The sequence below is a fragment of the Ambystoma mexicanum genome, chromosome 4p (assembly GCF_040938575.1).
Source record: "Ambystoma mexicanum isolate Mex_15411 chromosome 4p, UKY_AmexF1_1, whole genome shotgun sequence".
In the NCBI taxonomy this organism is placed as follows: domain Eukaryota; kingdom Metazoa; phylum Chordata; class Amphibia; order Caudata; family Ambystomatidae; genus Ambystoma; species Ambystoma mexicanum.
The window spans coordinates 916,310,315-916,331,737 of record NC_090927.1 but is presented as its reverse complement, the minus strand read 5'-3'; the positions used below and the strand labels follow the sequence as shown (position 1 = coordinate 916,331,737).

The following is a 21,423-nucleotide window of genomic DNA, read 5'->3' as shown; positions in this document are numbered from 1 at the left end:
CTACCTCGTCTTCCTCCTCCTCATCCTGGCCCTCGTCATCTCCATAATACTCGTCCCCAGTTTGGTCGTCCAGCACCAAAACGTCTGGGTCATCCCCATACTGTTGGTAAGGCTGAATATGGTAAGGGTCTGAAGACAGTCCCTGAGCTGGAGTATCAAGCCGAGATCTGTTATTAGGAGGCTGGGGGTCCTTGGATCCTGAAGGAGTAGCATTGTCAGGGGTATAGCTAAGAAAATGCTGTGGATTTTTTTCATAAAAATTAGCTACGGAAGACATTATCCTCATCACCCTGTCTATGTCCACGGTGCTCCATTCTCTGGAGCTGGGGATGACAACCTCCTGATGAGGTTCCTCTTCTAATCCCATATCGTAAGAGGTGGGAGGGGTGAGCCTGGGTGAAGATGCAGGGACAGGGGTCTTAGATTTGTCCCTATCTGACGACTTGTACTTGTCCTTGTGTACCTGGGGTGCAGAAGTTGTAAGTGTAGACCTTTTCTGCTGTTTGTCCCATTTCCCGTGAGTGGAAGAGTGTTTCCCTGACGGTTTGGCCTTTTCGGAATCTTTGGACGCCTGGCGTCGAGATTCGGGGGTACTTTCTCTCTCTTTAGAGTGCGCACGTCAGGACTCGGAGGCAGACGCAGAACGTGCTGCCGGAGCCGACTTTGGGTGTGCGGCTTGGGGATGGAGGTCGGACTCGCCTCCTGACGAACGAACCTCCGTTACTTTAGGGAGCGAAGCACTCTTGGCAACTGTGGACGGCTGCCGTGTGTCGTGCGGCGATCTCGACCTGGAACGCCCAGAGGACACCGATTCGGTGGACCGCTCTCTACGTGCCTCTTTCTTCCGAGAACTCGACACGGGTGTCAAGTCTCGGTTGGACTTAGTGTGTTTAGATGTAGAAGAAGAAAGGGTAGCGCTTGTGTCGCCGGGTGTGCTCCCCATAACTGCCCTGCCGGACAATCCTCTGAGGTCGGGGACTAGCGCTTGGGTGTCTTTCGACACCCCTGTGCCCTCGCCGTCCGAATAGGCGGCGTCGCTGCCATCACTGAAGGCATCTGCCGCTTCCATGGCCTTGAGCTGCCTGGCGTGGTGGGCCCAATGTTTAGTGGAGCGGTCCTTAAGTGTTTTAGCTTTAAAAAGCCTACACGCTCTGCAGTTAGCTTCGGGGTGGTCCCTCAGCAAGCAGAGATTACAGGTGGCATGTTTGTCAACCCAAGGGTACTTGCGGTTGCACTTGGGACAAAATTTAAATGAAGTACTCTCCATATGTCACCTTATGGCAGCGGGCTAGTGTGTGTAGGAAAATAAAGAGTTCTACACGGTATGTTTCCACCCCCCACTCTCCCTACTTGCAGGGCCGAGGCCAGAGGCCTTCCAAGGCCCAAAGTCCGTCGTGCAGCTCTCGACGGTTGTTTGTTCTACGGACCGGCGTCGATCTTCAATCTCTCGACGTGGGAGTGAAAGAATGGGGAAATTAATATCGATTTTTTGTCAAAATAGCTTAAAGCCAGGGAACTCTGCGCAATGCTTCCGACAAGTATGGCAGAAAAAACAATCCGAGGGTCTTACACGCGTGAGGGATCATGGGTAGAGTGGACGTCGCACTAGGGATAGTATAACTGGCACGCTTGTGTTGACGCCCATTTTCGAGTTTCGAAAAACAAACTGTAATACTCTGCAGCTTCCACTAGATGTCGGCCTATGCACAGCATGTGATCTAAGCAGATTCCACAAGCCTCAGAAAATATATTATAAAAGATCTCCAAAGGGGATTCTCAAAGAGGGAAAACTCAATAGCCAATATGAAGAACTACAAAGATTGATCCAAGCCAATTCACCAAACAATTGTTCGATGTTCTTGACTATCTGGGTGTCTCGTACACTAACTATGCCCACGCCACCCAGATACTCATCCCCATCATGGGTGACCATGCAGTGGACACTAAAACCTTGAATGACGTCTACTTGGTTATTCAGGCATGGATGGTGCAACATGAGCTTTGCCTCAATGATGATAAGACGGAACTCCTTATTCTGGGTTCTCATCAACGTCTTAACAAACTTGACCCTTTCTTCAAGTCATTCATCATTGATGGTAATGTCATTAAGGTTTCTAAGGATACCAAAACGCTAGGAATCTACCTTGACTCCACCCTATCTTTGGGTAGACAAATCAATGTACTTAGTTCAGCCTCTGTCTATACCTGCAAACTTATTACTGCTTGTATACCTTTCTTGACTACTCCCAATTGCACCACCTTGGCTAGAACACTTGTCATGTCTAAGATAGACTACTGCAGCACCCTTTATCTAGGGACTAGCCAATCCAACCTTAACAAATTGCAAGTCATTCAGAATAATGCCATCAGAGCGTCTTTAAACATACCCAGAAACCAGCACATCGCCAACCATAGATGCAACCTACAAAGGCTTCCTGTTAAGCATAGAATCTCCCTGAAAACACTTGCCCTGACTCACAAGTGTCTGTCCAACCAGGTCCCTACTTACTTAGCTGACCGACTCTCACCTCACACCTCCATTCGGCCCATAAGAGCTGCCCAAGCCCACAGGCTAGCTCTTCCCAGATTCAAGCTTCATAAACCTGGTGGCATAAGCTTCCCAGTCCTGGCTTCTAAATTGTGGAACACCCTGCCCAATTCTATCAGAGTCGAGCCTTCTTTCCAATCCTTTCAGAGCAAAACCAAACCGTGGCTCTCAACACAAAACACCGGAGATATTAGGCGTTATAGTATGGTCATCGCCCCACTGACCTTCACTCTCTATTCCTCTGTATAGTTCCAATTGTATATAATGCTGCTATTCTTTATTGTACATATTGTATTTAGAAAATTCATCTGTTTGTGAACTGCGAGTATCTACACGCCGGTACTCCAGCATCTCCTTCTGTATTTCATTCACACTGTACTCGCTTTTTGCTTACTATTTTGTATCTATACATGTCATATTGTAGCTCTATCCGCATGTTGCTGTAAATTGGAAGAGCCACCTATTCTTGTTTCCTGTATGTAATTTGCAATTGTGTTCTTAAGATATGCGCCCAGATGCCTTTGGGCCCGCCGCACTTTATAAATAATCAGAATACAAATACAAGAAGTCACGAGAGAATATTTAAGGATTATGTATTAAAAGAATCCTGCAGACTGTTATTAGAAGTATCCTCAGGAGAAGGGAGTCATTCACCCTCCCTAAGTTAGTTTTCATAGTAGTAGGGTCAGTTAGAGTAGTTTGGACAGCTGACTTATTTCTTTGGACACTCACGACTGACTGACAAGCACCTTAGGTAGTAACAGAGGTAGAGACCACTCATAGTGATAGGAAAAGTTAGGCCTTATAGTTTTACTATAATAAAATATTGTGTACCATGCCCTCAGAGGGCCCTGCTTCTGACTCGCCACACAACCCATTTCTAATCAGATAGATGATGTGCACACCACTTGTTCCGCTGCTGGATCTAGTACAACTGTCAGACTTATTCTGCGTCACAGCTTGTACAACAAATGTCTCCCTAAGGGGCACTTTATTTGGCAACTCTACAGCTTCTTTTGGCAATCCCTACAGCGACGTCCCCAAAGTGCATTGTCTATACTCCCATCCAGATCCCGTTCCCACTTCTCTCTCAGTTTCTCTGTTGACCCCCCGGATTCTATGAGGGCAACATACATCGATGAGATCAGTCCCTTGATGTCCCTCCTAGTGTCCAGGAGTCTTTCAAAGGTAGTTAGGTCCCATTGTATTTGTTCACTCCCGGCCCTATCATTAAGGAGCCCCTTCAGTTGTTGTTAGGAAAGATTTCCATTTATGTGTAATTTTCCCTCCAGTTGTATACCCCCCAACTTTTTGCTGCTGTTTAACACCATATTCTGACTTTGCCAGGGGAGCACAGCCTTCTGCTGCACTCCTCTGGGCTTTTTCGCCCACTTTTTATGGAAAAACTGACATGCCCTTAAGACAGTCAGTACTGGAAGACTTTGTTTCCCTTAGTCCTTTTCCAATGTTGCAACTTTCCTGCAACATGTAACAAGTGTGCAATGTACCTTCCAGTACAGCACACTTGGGTCTCTTAATCATTTCCAAAGGCCCTAGATACTTTCGAAGGAGTTTTTAGGAGATGTGCAGGTGTGTCACAGACAGGACTGGTGGCAGCTTATCTTTTCATGTACTTTTAACCCTTTCCTGCCAGGTAAACCGTAACTACCGCATTTGGCACAAATAGGTGGCCTTGCTCCGAAATGGCCATGCCACGAGGTTCTTTGTGCTGTCCTTTGGCCATCTTGCCCCTTCCCCTTCCCCAGGTCGAGCCGACCCGAGGCAGTCCTTATTTGGTCATGCATTTTCCCACGAAACGCCAAGCTTTTGAAGGCTTCTGCATGCCTTGTGTGTGTGCCTCCAGGATGTGGGCTGGGGTGTCTGTCGCCAATACACATCCTGGGTGCCAGAGAGTCTGGGGTGCTCAACATGAATGCCCACATTTACGAATCTCTGATACTTAAAGCAAACAAGCCAACGCTCCTCCCAAGAACAATCTCAATAATCAAGCCCCACAAAAAATTCCTATTGAGACTAACATCCCATACATTACAGGCGCCCTAATAAATGCCGCTCCGTAGTAGCACACGCTACAGAAATAGCTGACCCCCTACAGTTAGAAAAAGTGGACTTCCTAGCCATCACTAAAACATGGCTCCACACTGCGCTAGGTCCTGCCCTCATACTACCAATCCCAGAGGACTATACTATACTCAGAGCGGACAGAACTAAGACCCAAGGCGGAGGCCTCGCTATAATAGCTAAAACTAGTCTAGCCATGAGACTTGCCCTGTCACATAATTCTGAATCCTGTGAATCCCTTGCAGCCAAATTACCTATCGCCGACACCCAAACTCTCACCATCCATCTTCTCTACAGACCACCCGGTCCTCTGGGGGGTCATTCGAGGAAGACCTAGCTACCATCCTTTCCGTTTAAAAAACATGTCCCAAAGTCTTCGTCTAGGAGATCTCAACTTGGGGTTCAATGACCCAAAAGACCAGCACGCCACACTAATCGCTGGCTCCCTGAATGAACTAGTCTTCAACCAAAAAGCGACTCTACCTACCCATAATAAGGGGAGAACTCTTGACTGGGTAGCCGACCATAACTGCCTTGCCTCCATTACCTCCATCTCCCCTCAGCCATGGTCTGACCGTCACCTCATAACCTTCTCACTCAAGACCTTAACACCCACTCCTCTTAACAACCCCCTGACCCCCGCCATTTCCACCAGGAACAAAACAAACATTACGGCCGAAAAAATGTGTCCCTCTTATTCGACCGACCCTGAATTCACTAACTGAATCAACTGATCCCCTCACCCTTGTTGATGAATACAACAAAATAATGACCTCAGCACTAGAAAAGCAAACCTAAATGGCACCAGAACGCCTGGTTCTCACCCTACCTGAAATCTCTTCGACTCGAAAAACGAAAAAGTGAACAGATATGGAGACAATCACCCTCAGATGATAACAAGATCAACCTTAGTAAGATAACCTCACTCTACAAGAAAGAAATTCTACTAGCTAAGCAGGACACCTAAAAAAAAGAATCTCTCAAGTGAACTCAAGTATAAAAGAACTGTTCACAATCCTTAAAGAACGTGAAACACCCATCCCAGTCCCTGACACCTGCATGAAGGATAAAAATTGGTGCACCAGCATCCAAAATGCCCTCTCCAACAAAGTAGCAGCCCTACAAGTCAAGATTGCCACCAAAAAAGAAATCCTTCACCACTCAACCCCTGCAGCCAATACATCCCCCTCGCCCACCCTTAAAACCACACAAAAACCCCAACACCGATTTAGCTTTTGTAAAGTAACCATTGCAGAGGTCGAAAAAGTCATACTTACCCTCAAACCCTCGAACTGCCAAGGTGATCCATGCCCATCCCAAATTATTAAAGACACAGCCAGAGATCTATCACCTTTTATCTTGAAGCTTATCAATGCCTCCTCCTCCACTGGCACTATCCCAAACAACCTTAAACAGTCGTGGGTGCTCCCATTACTAAAAAAGCAATCACTGGACCCCTCTACACCCACCAATTACAGACCCATCACCACAGTCCCTTTCCTGCTCAAAATTCTAGACAAGGTAGCATACCTCCAAATACAACACTACTTAGAACAAAATCACCTCGTAGGAGTCTGCCAGTCTGGCTTCAGACCCCAACACTGGACTGAGACAGCACTAATCGACCTTAAGGCACAAATTGACACACTTAGAGCCAATGGTAAAGCTGCACTACTACTACTACTCCCACTCGACCTATCAGCGGCGTTTGACTTAGTAGACCACAAAATCCTCTGTAACCACCTGGACTTGGCCGCCTATTTCTCACAAGAAGCGCTAGGCTGGATACAATCATTACTAAATAATAGGACCATGCGCGTCTTCTCAACTTCAGCATCTGCTGACTCCACCCCCATCACCTGTGGTGTGCCCCAAGGTTCATGTGTCTCCCCCACCCCGTACAAAATATTCACAAAGCCCCTTTTTGATGATTTTGGTATCACCTACACCAACTATGCCGATAATACCCAGATCCTCATACCGTTGACGGGAGATTATGACAAGGATTTGGCCTTGGTGAATAGAGTGTACCTTATCATCCAGGCATGGATGGCATATCATGGTCTATGCCTGAATGATGACAAGACCAAGCTGATAATCCTCTGCAACTCCTCCAATATCAACAAACTTGGCCACAACTACACCAGCTCTACTGCCTACACATGTAAACTAATTAGAGTAACCAAGCCCTTTGTCTCCACCTACAGCTGCCCCACCCTGCCAAGAGCCCTAATTCTGTCAAAACTGGATTATTGCAACACCTTATATCTGGGGGCCAATAAATATAAAACCCACAAAATCCAGATTCTACAAAATAATCCTCTCAGCGCAGTATTCAATATCCCCAAAAAAGATCATATCTCCAACATAAGAAGATCGAATAACTGGCTCTCCACAATGGATAAAATCTCACTAAAAGTAGCCTCACTCACACATAAATGTCTCAGTAATGCGACCCCAAGATACCTCATAGACAGATTCAAGAGACAATCTTCCAACCGCCCTACAAGAACTGCCAACTCCAACCTCCTGACGGTGCCCAGATTCAAACGATTTAAAACCGGAGGAAGTAGATTCCCGGTTAAAGCCGCACAAATCTAGAACTCCCTTCATCCTGCCTTAAGGGTTGAGCAAACATTTCCACACTTTAGGCATAACATCTTCACTTGATTAAGGAAAATGACCATTAACATACTGCCCCATCTGACGCCCCCTTTATCTCCTGTCTGCCTCTCCCTACTTTACCAACCTCCCTACTCATGCCTGCTACCTTCTGACCATCTGGCCTTACTAATCCAGCCACGTCCAGCTACCCCACCCCTTTGTGCATAATCTGTATATATATGTATATATGTGCACAGCAATGTAACCGAAGCTGAAAACTACCAGCTACCCCTCTGTATATATATGTATATATTTGCAGAGCAATGTAACCGAAGCTGAATACTTTCTTGTTGCTTTCTTTGCGCCCGGATGCCCCCGGGTCTGGCAAGCGTTATAAATAATTAAACAAACAAACAAACTCCTATCCCAATTTCTTTAAACAATTAATTGTTGCAATAATTAGCAACTCATTTTTGTCATCGTTAAGCGCAAGATAATTGTGAGCCATCCAACTTTGGATATCAGCATCGATGTCAGCAGTGTCCTTCCAATGATCACCCACCGGGTCAAACAAAATCTGGGGGTGATACCTTTTTCATCCAGCATATCAAACAGAGGTTGTGCAAAAACATTATGTAATGTTGGAGAAAGCCAGGATCCCTGAGGTACCCCACACTCCAGCATTACGGGATTGGCAGAAGTGTCTTCAGAGGAAACTGATGCAATATGACCGGTCGGAAAAGTATTGACCCAAGCAGCTGCCTCTGGAAGAAATTAGCAGAACCTATAAGTTGTCTTATGATTCACCAAATCAAAGGTAGAGGACTGGTCGAACAACATCAGTAGGGCAGCGTTTCCAGAGTTCATCATCTTAAGCATGCTGGACATAAGGTTCAGGACCGCTGTCTCTGTACCATGTGCTCTCCGAAAGCTTGATTGTTTTTGACCAAGGAAGCCCACCTGCTCAAGATAGTACTGCACCTGAATATATGCTACCCGTAAGATTTTCAACAGAAAGGGTACATTTGTAATTGGCCTGTAATTTGTAGCCACAGCTATATCGAGATCTGACTTTTTCAAGAGTGGAGTAATCAAGGACGCTTTTCTAACAGATGGAAATGTTGCTGTAACAAATGAGGTGTTAATGAACTTGGTAATCAGCGGAATCAGAGCAACAGAGGACTTTGCAAGATGTAGGCTACAAGGCTGCAATGATTTCAGAAACCTCCTTCGCAGATACAGGCAAAAATTAGAATGTAGGATGACCCATTAAAGATAGGCAAGGTGCTGGAGTACAATATGGAAATTGTTCCATCTTGGCAAGGATATTAGTCTGCAATTTGTGAACCTTAGTTAACAAGGCATTTGGGATGTCAGAACACCTTGCTTGATCCTTAATCACTCTGGTTATGGGCTGCACTTTGGGAGCTTCTAAATCTTTTAAGATTTTAAAAAGTGCTGCAATATCAGATTTTGCTTTAGCTATAGTAGCTTCAATGTGATATTTTTTAGACAAAATAATAGCCTCCTTATATTGAAGAATAGCACTATTATATGCCTCTTTGCTTTCCTGAGTGGGAGACGAAATCCAATGTCTATGAAACTTTCTTTTGTATGCTCTAAGAGCAATAATGTATTATTATTTTGGTAATTATTTAGTGCAGACCTAGCTTTGAGAAGCAACGGAGTGCTTTGCAGAGGTATACAACAATAGAGATGCATAACAGAGCGCTTTTCAGAGTTAACAACAGAACAGATATATAGAGGGGGTAGGATTCAGAGGGGTGGACGGCATCTAGCGAGTCAGGTGGCATGGGGGCGACCTGATGGCCTAGATGTTGAGGAGAGACTCCTTGAAGTGTTCCCTTTTTATCCCTTAAATAGCCCTCAAGGCACCAAAACATTAAGTAGCCCATTTCATGGCTATTGCTTCATGGAAACATTTGCCAGATTAAAAAAAACGAAACAAAAACTTTTCTTTCTCCTTTTCCCTTCTGGATGCCAACAATGTGCATATAGTTTCTTCAATTTGTATTACCGTATGTGTAGATAATAGGAGAACTATACTGTACTTAATAAATAGGAAATGTTCCTTTTTGGCATAATTAAAATCCTTGATCAGTACAATAACACAGGTGTCACTGTTGAAGCTGTATTTCTGTGAGATTTTAAGGCATCTGATCTTCAAAACTTCAATCACTGCATCACTGGTTCAGCATCATTAATTCCACCTATGGCTGTTCATGATTTGAGAGGGGGAAACACAGAGTTTTCCTTTGTATTCCTTGAAAGACCTTCAAAGCACCAAACCATTAAGTAGCTCCTCCCACATTTTGCCTGCTCTTTTCTGAGCCTGCTCAATTAAGTTCTATAGTCAGTCTGCGTTTATCTGGAGCCAGTGTATCAACTGTTACAGAGAGCAAGTCAAACACCTCATCCACTGACGCCAAGCTATTGCGATGGACTGAATCATTTTGCAGAAAGGGAAGCATAGTTTCCTTTGTCAGCTTGCGATGGTTGCACATTTTTACCATCTTTTTCCTAACTGGAGGACTGAACTGAGCTTTATCAGTGACAATATCAAAGAACACCAGAAAGTGATCTGAGCACTGATGTACTTGAATATCATGAATATGAATATTCAGGTAGGTAACCCAATCAAGTGTCCGCCCCACTCTATGGGTAGGTTCCCTAACCGGGAGAAAGAGGCCAATGTTAGACAGCGGCTGTTCAAGAACAAAAGCACTATTATCTGCTGGATCGTCTAACCCCTAGTTGACATCTCCTAATAATATCATTTTGGTGTTAGTAAGGAAAAGAATAGATATCAATTGTGACTCAAAGTCAGGTATGAGCTGCCGAGGACGATACAAAATAAGTATGTTATGGGTAGTGATGGAATTGATCAACAATTTCAAATGAATTAAGTCACAACCTTCGGGAATATCAATTTCTACTTAATGAACATTAAAATGTCTCCAAAAATTAAAGCAACTACTCCACCCTTGCCACTACATCTGCCCTTAGAAAAAATAGCATATCCTGAGGCGACAAAGAAGGGTAAGGCTGGAACTGCTGCAGCATGCAGTCATGTCTCAGTAATTGCCATAAGATCGACATCATGCTCTAAGATATAGGGCCTCATTACATGGTAGGCTGTAAGGGTTTACAGGTACCGGTATTTTACCGGTACCGGTAAACCCTTACCGCCTTACTACGAGGTTCCTTTGCGGGTTGGGGAATTTAACGCCTGCTTTTTGCAGGCGTTAAAAACCAACCCGCAAAGGGACCAGGGAGCTAATTACGGTACCGCAATTTGCGGTACCATAATTAGCGCCTTCCCCATTCCCATAGTGCCCTATGGGGCAAAAATGGGAATGGGGAAGGGCAATGGGGGAAGGGGGAATTACCTCCCCACCAACCTTGGAATAGGGCGGTAATTTCCCTTTCCACCAAGGCGGTGCCGGTATTTTACCGGCATGGACCAAGGTGCTAACAGCACCTTGGCCCACCGCCATCCGTGTAATGAGGCCCATAGTCAGCTATTTCAGAGGCGTGTTTCACCAATGACCAAGTATTGATCAAAACACATTTCAGATGGCTAGAAGTGATATGCGATGACGGTAAAACCAAAGGCAGAATTTTAACAAAAGATGATACATCAGTTACATTGTTGGAAAATAAAAAAGCACTTCGCGTGGGGGTTGAGTATCCATAACAGAATTTATAGCAGCAATCGACCGATGAGTACAGGCAGAGCCATGCCGGGATTTCGAGAACTATTTCAGATAACTTAGGAATCAGAACAAGCTCTGGGAGTACACATAACCCTGGTGGAATCTGTTGATATAATGCAGTTGGCTGGGTTAGTAGGCATATCTTTAGACAGTATAATTTCACAAGAAGTGTATCTATAGTTACACTGGAAAAAATGCAATCACTAGACACCATATTAGTTCTTAAATTTACAATTGAAGAAACAGCAATATCAAAAGAAATAAATTAAGCAGCATTAACGTAGCCCTGGCTAGACATGATAGTGGTAGTGGACTCAATATTGTCACCAGGCAAGATATTAGATGTAGATGTGTGTAGATTAGCAACTACTGCCTTACAGGCATTTTCAGTGACTACTGTATTTAAAGGCATTCCCGAAGAATTAGAAATTGTACACACAAGATTAATGTACTTCTGAATGACAGATTTGCATTACGATTCATGCAAGGCTGCCCACAGCTCAAACTCTAGCTCCAGACCCATTCTTCAGCACAATCAGACTAAAGCAATAATGAAAAAGAAGAAAACAGAACCACTTGCAAAATAATAGGCAGACCAAAAAATGTCTTAACAGGCAACAAGGCGCAATACACCCAACAGGCCCATACGCTCCACAAAAGGAGCCTGACCTAGGCTCACTGGGAGAAGCAGGGACTGGAGACAATGGTCTCCTTATATCAAATTCCAAGAGTCAAAGATGGCGTGCAGGAATTTAACCTTGCTGTTCCCATTTCGATCCACTCAACTCCCTTGTTCTCCTCTGCTGTCCCCCACCAGCCCTTCTCCAAGAATTATTCAGGCTAAAGAGCCATACCGCTACCAAGGATATCGCCTCAGCGGATGCAGGAACGCCAAAGGAAAGCGGGGCAACGCCAAGGGAGCCACAGTGCAGAGAACAGAGCACAGGCACGACCACAATCTCGTCGGTGGACGGTCACACTAGAGGAATAGACACTACAATGTCTGGTGTCAAGCTGCACCTCAACCAGACAGCCACTTCTGACACCACTGTAACGGATGGAAGTTCTTGGCTTATTTTCCAAAAAGGACGCGGGCAAACAAGGGGTGGTGTGGTAGTTTCTGTGCTTTTGGGCAGGTAGGAACAGCACAATACTGCTGTGCTAATCTGTATTTTGCACAGTACCGGCAGAGGGATAGTAACTAATAGACCTTCCACACTGCGGCGCATCAGAGAAACAAACAAACAAGAGGTGTTGCAACCCATTATTAGTCATTCCTCCCTCTGTGCTCATAGGGGTTTAATGACGGGTATAAAATCCTGTGAGCACAGAGGTAGCACAATAGCTGGGTCATTGCCTCACTCTCAGCCACAGTATTGGCAAGTCGTGTCACCATCACGTTCCGAGGTGAATGTGAAGATCCAAAGAGTGTCCACTTATAGATGGATATGGGGATTGTGCTTACCTAGGGCTGTCTCGTAAGAATTTGGGAAGCTTTTGTCGACCCTTTGTCGCATGAAGACCCAGCTATTATTCTCAAACTTGCATTCAATTATTTTGTTATCATACTGCTTTAGTTCTCGGGTGACCTGTTAAAAAAAAAAATACAAAGTTAATTACGCGCTGATAAATTGGGGAAGAAAACGTGTCAGATAGGGATTAAAAGAACATTTTGGCATGTCATGAATTACTTTTACTTAAGGTGGAAGTATCAAGTTATGCAGAAAATCCATATGCTTTATAGAGCCTGAATGCTATTGAGATGTAAACCTACTACTACAGGCTAATAGTTATGTTGAGATTTTTGAAGATACATCCCATGTACTCTCTTCTAGATGGTACTGTTTCACAAATCTCCCTTCGGATCCAAATAAGTCCATAAAATGAAATCCCTTTTCATACAAAATAACTATGCTCCTACGGCTTTTTAACATTTACATGAGACACCCTAATTTTTTATTCCTATGATAAGGGGATACAGATTTGCCTGCATATCCCTGGCATTGCAGGCCAGATGTCTAGCCTACCAGGATGAGTGGCAGATGTTAAAGTGTTAATGAGCCCGAAGAGTCTCAAAACATACTGGAGCAAGACAAATATATGAGTCAGAGGACCATGTCACCTTTTAAAAAACAGTGATGTGATCTAAACCTCAAATGTTTGTTTGGGGTGATTGCAGAGATTTAAATGGTTGTAAACAAATTCATGGACTCGAAAGTGTGTTCAGTCATTATATTCTCCTTATTCCAGTATAAGCTGTTAAGGAAGAGCATAAATTGTATTTATACTCTGTCTCCTTCTCTTCAGGGAAGGACCTTGAACATGGCCCTCCCCCACTAATAATCTAAGAAATTGCACAATTGGAAAACTGCAGGCCGGTTATTCCTCAGGGTACACATGTTTCTGAGTTGACATTATCTCCTAGTTAAACCTGGAATCTCTAAAGTGATTGTGTTTGGTCACTGATGAAATGCGCCTATCCATAGTGCCAGCTGCTGCCAGGCTGCCTTCTGACTAGACGCCTCAATCCCCAGCGAGACGGTAACTCCACCTCAGACAATGCGCTTTTGTGCATGGAATACAACTGCACATGCAATGGGTGTCTTGGTACTTTTATTCCTTGCTGGCTGTGATCGCATTAGAAAAAGAAGCATTCATCCCCTACCTGGCGGCTTTCTAAGTGCAGGAAATAGCCAAGTCTGGCCAAATTGAGCTGGAGACAGGCTAGGCTGCCGTGAAAAGAGAGACCCCAGCTTTGAAAGTGACACAGACATGTGACATGGTACAGTACTCCCGATTAGAAGAAAATTAGTTAAGCAAGCCACAATTGGATTACATCGGTGGAATAGAACAAGAAATAACATTTAGTGTGCTAAACGATCTTTCCACAGCATTTCCAGTTGTCATGCCAACCACAAAGTCTGCTTTCTGGCACCCTCTTCTCTGTTGCAATGGTGTTGGCAATATTTTGCTAAGCCAACATAATACAACAAAACCAATGAGGAATGCTACATACCACATGAGCTATAAAGCAGATTTCGAAGCTTTTCTGCTTTACATGAATAGAGCTAATCTTGAGGTATGACATTAGATTTAAAGACACGTTCACCTGTGCCAGGAAAGAATTTTACATGTAATGTACGCTATACAAGTTTTAACACACATAATTGTAAGCCAAGAATGTCTTACTTGGTGTCTCCAACTTGTGTATGTTGAATATGTGCAATGAATGATTTTATTAATGCAGCAAATATTAATTCCGAGCTGCACAATTTAAACAATAAATGTACTTTCGCTCCTTTTTTCTATCGCTAGATTACCTCAGCCTGCACTGCATGTGTTATCACATACCAGTAACCATGCTTATTCAAGTCCTTATCTTTATCACCAGGGGAGTATAACTTGGTGGTTAAGCAAATGTATTTAAGAGACAAGCAATCACTTGGTCAACTAAAATGTGAAGGAAAATATATAACCCCCCCCACCCCACTTTGAGTCCCCATTATACAGGAGCCATTTGAAAGCAGCAGAAGTAACTGTGAGGAACCAGGAATGAGACGCAGACGCAGAGGACTCCGTTATTGCTACAAACTTTTATTGATATAATGAAAGGGTTGGAAAATGCTAGGCTATCCCTACTTTAGAAGGTATTTCCCTACCTCAACCAAAAATAAGGGTCTGCCATGCGTCGAGATGTCCAAAGGAAAATGTTCTGTGTCCAAAATCATATCCTAGCCCTCACACTCTAAAAGTAACTAAAAGGTGCTAAGGGTATTGTCTCTGGCCTTAAAGTGCATAATTGTTCAAGCTCAAAGGAAAAGGTTAACTCTAGCAAATGGATAATGTTCACAGTTCCAGGGGATGATTCCCTTCCCCAGGTTTCTTTCCACAACACAAACAGTTCAAAACAATTCAGAATCTCAAGGGCATGTGTCTGCCTCGTAATTTCCTTTTCAGTGTTACAACTTGGGTGCAGGTCCCAGTCTTGCAGAACACCTGGTATACTCTCCTGCCAGGATTGTTTTACATTCAATATACTTCAAAGTTCTATGGGCACGTGTCTTCCTTAGGATTTTCTTTCTACACTTGACTTAACCTGGTATACTCTTTTGCCAGGGCTTTTTTATGAGGTTCGCTCCACACATTTGCAGACTTGACTTTGCCTGGTATACTCTCCAGCTAAGGCTTTCTCATAAGGTTCACTCCACACACTTGCATACTTGACTTTGCCTGCCACACTTTCCTACCAGGGCTTTCTCATGTAATACAACTCTTTCACATTTGGGTGTGGGTTCCAGGTTTGTAACCCTTTTCTCATTAGTTCACTCTTCCAACTGGTTTCTCTTTTCCCCAGATATTGGGTCCCCAACCTGTTCTTCCAGTCATCAGTTCTACACCTTTGCCCCAGCGTCTCAAATTCCTGCTGCAGGCTTGTCCCCACTTGCTTAATGCTTTGCTTTCCTACACAATGCTCTGAGTGAAGCGCCCCAGGGACCCAGCTCCCCGCTATGGGCTAACCAGCTTTGTTCGGCTTCTCCGGATCTCCTCTCGGTCTTTGATGCTTCCCCCTCTCTGGTCATTGCGGGGGCTGGCGTTTCTCCTGCTCTACGGTTCCCATCACGTTTGAAGGGGTGTCTCCTCTTCCCTCACTCCCAACGCTTACTCAAGAATTCTCTCCGAGCAGGACTTCCACGAGCGCTGTCTCCTCGGGCCACTTCTTCTGCTTGACCGCCTGCTTACTCCAAGCTCCTCGACCCGAGTCGGGAGTCTTGACTCTCTCTTTCCATTCTCCAGTTGTAATCCTTTCAAATGTCCTGGTGCTTGTTAGACCCCACAAAGTCAAAGGGGACTACTTATGGGTATCTCAACTGTGTATTGCCCAAAACCGTTTTCACACTGGGGAGGACACAGTTATATCGAGTGAGGAGGAGTTTGCCAAAAAGCCTAGTTAGCTAATTGCGCTTTCCAAATAGTCTCTTGTGCACATGTGTTGTGCTAAAAGACACATGCTCTACCGCATTGGTTGTTGCATGTGTTAGCTGTCATCCAGATGAAAAATGAACATTAGTTTTAATAGGTTTTCTCTGGATGAACAGGTGCAGGTTAAAATTGAAACAGCAATGAAGAATTTTTCTTCAGCTTTATTCTCTCTGAAGATAGTTACAGGAAAGACCCCTGAATATTTAGGCAGGGGGTCCTAAATCCGAACGAGCATAACCTGTGTAGTTCATGTTGTGCACTAGGTGTGGTCGTTCTCTAGCCGACCGGTTTCTGTGGAACAAATTAGTGGGCCACATTCATCAGGGCTTCGCAGGGCATCTGGGTATGTTCCTGCTGGGAATCACGTCTGTATCTCTTCAAAAACACTCCCCGCTCCGTGTGGACTGGTAACTTAGCACGGTGGGTGAGACGGCCCGGAACCTTGGAGCATTCGTCTCTGTTCGCGTAGCGAGCCGCGCGCGAGAGATGTGTTTCTCCTCCTCGCTTGTTAGACCCCTACAACCACTAGAGCGCATCTCTAGTTTCTCGGCATCAGTGACCTGTATCGCTACAGTCATCTTCCTCGTCCCAGTGCTCCCATATACATGGGAATGATAGGCAGGTCTTGACATGTCATTAGTATGTTTTTGTGGATGATTGGTGCGAACTCTCACAGTAAGCCATAAAGGCGTGAGACATGGAGGGGATATCCCCATAAAGGAAAGGGGGATGCGTATTTTCATCTGACGATGCCGTTCTAACCCTGTGAGGGTCACCTGCCCCCATGTGGTCCTCCCTCATTAAGCCGCCCCCAGGGTTCGGATCAGAGAGCCTCTGCCTCACCCTGGCCACGTTAGGGGAGGTTCCCCCATGGAAATAGTGATGACATTGCCATATTCATCACCTAACGAAAACCTGATAACACACAGCAAACTAACGTTTCTGCACAAATCTGGACAAACTAAAATCATTTGCGTGCAACTTTTAAAAAAGACAGAAGTCGATCAAACCTGTTGTAAAGCCAACATGAGAAGGTATCACAAAGCAGTTTAAAGGGAAATCATGTCTAGGTTTTCAGCATCAAGGGTGCGATTTGTGCCAGGGGCATTACCTTCGACTGTTCTGTTTGCCTACATGAGTCATTCCAGGTGCAGCAAAGGATGCCAACCAAGTAAGAGATCTTTCGAGACCATTCGTCTCTACACATGTCATTTTGAATAAATGGCACGTTTGTATGTTTGCCCATCCAACGGAGCAATATAACGGCGAACACAATTACATTAATTTTGCCTAGAAAAACATTTTGCTACCTACATCATCATTACGAGGAAGTTGATCTGTTCCTCAGCCTGTAGAAGGTACGTTTGATCCGTAAACTGCCCAATACCCTCGTCCCAAATGCTACATTTCTGACATCTACTAAATGTTAAAGTAATGCTGCCTACGTCTCTTGGAGCTCCACTATATGGAAAACTGCAACTTTTCAAAAGCAACTCATTCAGCCTTTTACATCTCATAACCACAATGTTCCAGGACACAGGATAGCGTACAGTGGAAGTAGAGTCACTGTTGACCCTCCCTTCCAGTCGCTTCACACTGGAACACTAGAAGTACATTGTGGGTTCTTACTGGTAGGTACCAATGCCATAGCCAGCAATGCTCACTATTGTTAGGTTAGTGAAGTTTGAGACAGTGGACATGGCCCCCTTTTTTGGAGATTTACCCTATGTAGACAAAAGCCTAATTGTCTGGGAGACAGAACCTTTTTGACCAGAAATAATCTTCTTCCCCTTTAAATTTAGAGGCGCTGGGCCCTGGGAGCATATTTTCCCCTGACTCCGCCCACCAGTGCCACTCCTCAGTCCCCTTTGACGCATCGACAATATTACCATTGCCTAATGACACCAGTTTTATTAAGGGGTAGGACGGTGGGATATATGGAGTAAAGGGCACTATGCACTAAGAGCATGTTAGTCAATACGGTGAGTAGCTTATAATTACTCCTACATCCAGACCCCTTTCCTCCATACTGCATGGGCAATTACAACTGAATGTAGCCCCAGGATGGAGAGGTGACCCCCCCCCCTAAGAAAAAAAGTTCCTTAACACTGCCTGACCAAATGCCACGTCCGACCTGGAGCTGGCATCCAAACAGCCATGCTTGCAGAAGACCGAAGGCATAGCCCATGTAGCCGCCCTGCTGTTGACCTGCCACGGAACGTGCCTCTGAAAAGCCACAGCTGTAGCCTTGGCTCCGATAGCGTGGGCATGCTGGTCTGATAGTATAGCGAGTAGAGCGCTCGCTTTGACATCTGTGCCGAGCCTGCTGATGCAGGTTCGAATCCTGGCAGGGCCAAACTCAGCCTTTCATCCTTCCGAGGTCGATAAATGAGCACCACACACCGTGGGTAATAATAAGCAGAGCTCAGATACCTGAGGGTTCGTAGCGCTATATAAATGCTAAATTATTATTAATATTATGCATATTTGCTGGGAGTGGTTTGTGCTGCACCTCATAGGCTCCTTGATGGCGGCTACCATCCATCTTGGTATGGAAGCTTTAGAAGCTGGATAGCTTGGCCTTTACCCCCCGGAGATGACAAAGACAGCCTCCGATTTGCAGAGGCTATTGGTCCTGTCCAGGTAGAATTTTAGAGCGCGCCTGATGTTTAGACAGTGCAGAACCCCCTGAGCATCGTCCTTAGGGCCCGTGAAGAAAGTGGGTAACACTGTCTCCTCATTCAGGTGAAAAGAGGAGACCACCTCTGAAGCCACCAATGCCTGGATTTCACTGATCCTGCATACAGATGTAAGGCCCACCAGTAGGGCTGCCTTAAAGGTGACTAGCTTGTTGTCTGCGGACACCATGGGTTCGAATGGTTTATGAGCCAGGGTGCCCAAGACCACATTAAGGTCCCACACTGGGTGTGGTTTCTGGACAGGCGGGTAGAGCCTGCTGAGGCCCGACAGATGTCTTTTAACCACCGGATTAGAGGAAGAAAATACCTGCCTCCTCCGAGTTCCGGTAGGCTCCGAGCGCTGCCAGATAGGTGCGACATGTGTACACCTGCACCCCTGAGTGTGCGAGGTGTACAGAGAAGGATAGGACATTGTCCAGAGTGCAGGTCAATGGATCGACCTCCTTTGATCTAGCCCAGTGGCAGAACCTAGTCCACTTGCATTTGTACTGGCTCTTTAGCATCGCTCCTAGCACCCTGTATAATGTCTAGGTTAGCCTGTGACAGATGTAGATGCCTTAGTATGACCTGTTCAGGAACCACGCTGCAAGGGCTAGTTTCTGGGCAGCGGGGTGGGTGACTGTGCCTCCTTGCTGTGAGAGTAGGTGAATTGGGCCCAGCGGAAGGTGCACTGGGGCCTGTTCTGAAAGGATGAGTAGTTCTGAGAACCATGGCCTTGCGGGCCACCACAGAGCTATCAGGATGACACAGAGGTGCCGGACCTCCCTGATCTTGCAGATTACCCTGTGAACCAGGAGAGTGGGAGGGAAGGCATACACGTTCATGTTATCCCATTGTATCTGCATTGCGTTGCCCAGAGAACCTCAGCCCTGTCCCTGCCAGGACGCAAACTGGGGGCACCTCCTGTTGGACCAGGTGACAAAGAGATCCACCTACGGATGACCCCATCTGTTGAAGATCTCCTGAAGGACTTGTTCGTTCAACTGCCATTCGTAGTTGTCCGCACCCTGTCTGCTGAGCCTGTCCACCTCCAGGTTGGAATCCCCCAGGAGGTGGATTGCAATGAAGTGCACATTGTTCTCCAGAGCCCACTCCCAAATGCTGACTGCCAAGATGCATAGGGGTGGAGACCTGGTGCTACCCTGCTTGTTGATGTAATACATGATGGTGGAGCTGTCCGTTTGAATGAGGATCATCTTGCCACTGATCATCGGAAGGAAGGCTTTGAGAGCAAGCCAGTTGGCCATCAACCCGAGCCATTTGATGTAAGCCTTTTGTTCCTGAAGAGACTAAACTCCATGGACACTGGTTGTCCAGGGTGGCTCAGCAGCCCTCCACGGAAGAGTCTGTGGTGATGGTAACCTGCAGTGCTGGTTGCCTGAAGGGCCTGCCCATCCTCAAGTTGTAGTCCGTACTCCACCAGACTAGGTCGGGGTGGAGATGGAGAGGAATGCTAACAAGTTCTGCCTGCGAACCCCTCTCCTGACTCCAGGAGGCCTGCGAAGTACAGCTGCAATCATCTCATTTTGAGCCTGTTGTATGCACTGCCAGTAGACATGCCGCCATGATAGCCAAGAGGTGTTGGTACCACCATGCCGAGGTCACAGCTCTGCTGAGAAAATGCTCAGTGGCTCTATTGATGGCTGTGATCTTGTCCTCTGAGGGGAAATCTCTCTCGGAGCCTGGATCCCAGATGAGGCCTAGAAACATTATATTCTGCGTAGGATCCAGCTGTGACTTCTTGAGATTGATTCGAACATCCCAATTCATGTAGCGTATTCATGAGGGCCGAGACGGTGTGAAGGACCGCCTCTGTGGATCTCGCCCTGACAAGCCAGTTGTCTAGGTATGGATAGACATGGTGGCCCTGAGAAGGACTGCCACCGCATTCATGAGTCTGGTAAAGACCGTGGGGGCTGAATTGAGGTCAAAGTGTAGAACCTTGTATTGAAAATAAAAGCCTATGATCCTGAACCTCAGGAAGGACTGATAAGACTGCCAAATAGGGACGTGTAGGTGTGCGTCATTCAGATCCAGGGAACACACCCAGTCTCCATTGCACAGTGTCTCCGCAATAAGCGCTGGGATAACCATCTTGAACTTTTGAAGAGGGAGGAAAGGTTCAAGGTGGAAAGGCCGAATACAACTCTCAGGACAGCCTGGATCTTGTGTATGGCAAAACTCCGGGAGTAGAAGCCCATAACCCGCTGGGAGGCTGGGACTTCGTCCACTGCTTCCAAATAAAAGGGCCTATACTAATGAGCCTTTTGCCAATCCTTACTTCTAAATACAAAATGGTGTGGGATAACATTACAAAATAATGCCTTGAGAGCGGCACTAGGCATTAACAAACAGTCCCATATCTCGTCCACCAGACGACATCACAACTGGCTGTCTACAGAGAACAAAATAAAACTCAAGATGCTATCCTTGACCCACAAAGCCCTCAATAACGCTGCCCCTAGTTACTTGTCTGACAAACTCCATAGGAGAACATCTTCCAGACCCACCAGAGCTGGTAACTTCAACTGTTTGACAATACCGAACTTTAGACTGAACACTATCGGAGGAAACAGTTTCCCAGTAAAGGCGGCTAAAACTTGGAATTCTCTACCACAAGACCTGAGAGCAGACATGCCCTACCGTTGCTTCAGGAAAAAAGTTATTCAACTCCTCACCTCGACTGACCTTTGCTGACCGGGGGCTCCTACTTCCTACGAGCATCTTGACCCCCTTGAACTTGTATACTTGCTGTAATTACTGTATGCCTGAT

General features: G+C 45.7%; 1 protein-coding gene across 2 annotated transcripts in view; it reads right to left on the bottom strand.

The window, feature by feature from the left end:
• RNGTT (RNA guanylyltransferase and 5'-phosphatase) overlaps positions 1-21,423 on the bottom strand; it is a 2,962,270-nt gene that overhangs the window by 348,081 nt on the left and 2,592,766 nt on the right. For both annotated transcript variants that reach the window (XM_069606512.1, XM_069606514.1), the window contains exon 15: positions 12,437-12,560. In XM_069606512.1, the coding sequence (XP_069462613.1) occupies positions 12,437-12,560 (124 nt within the window). The remainder of the gene's footprint in view (positions 1-12,436; positions 12,561-21,423) is intronic.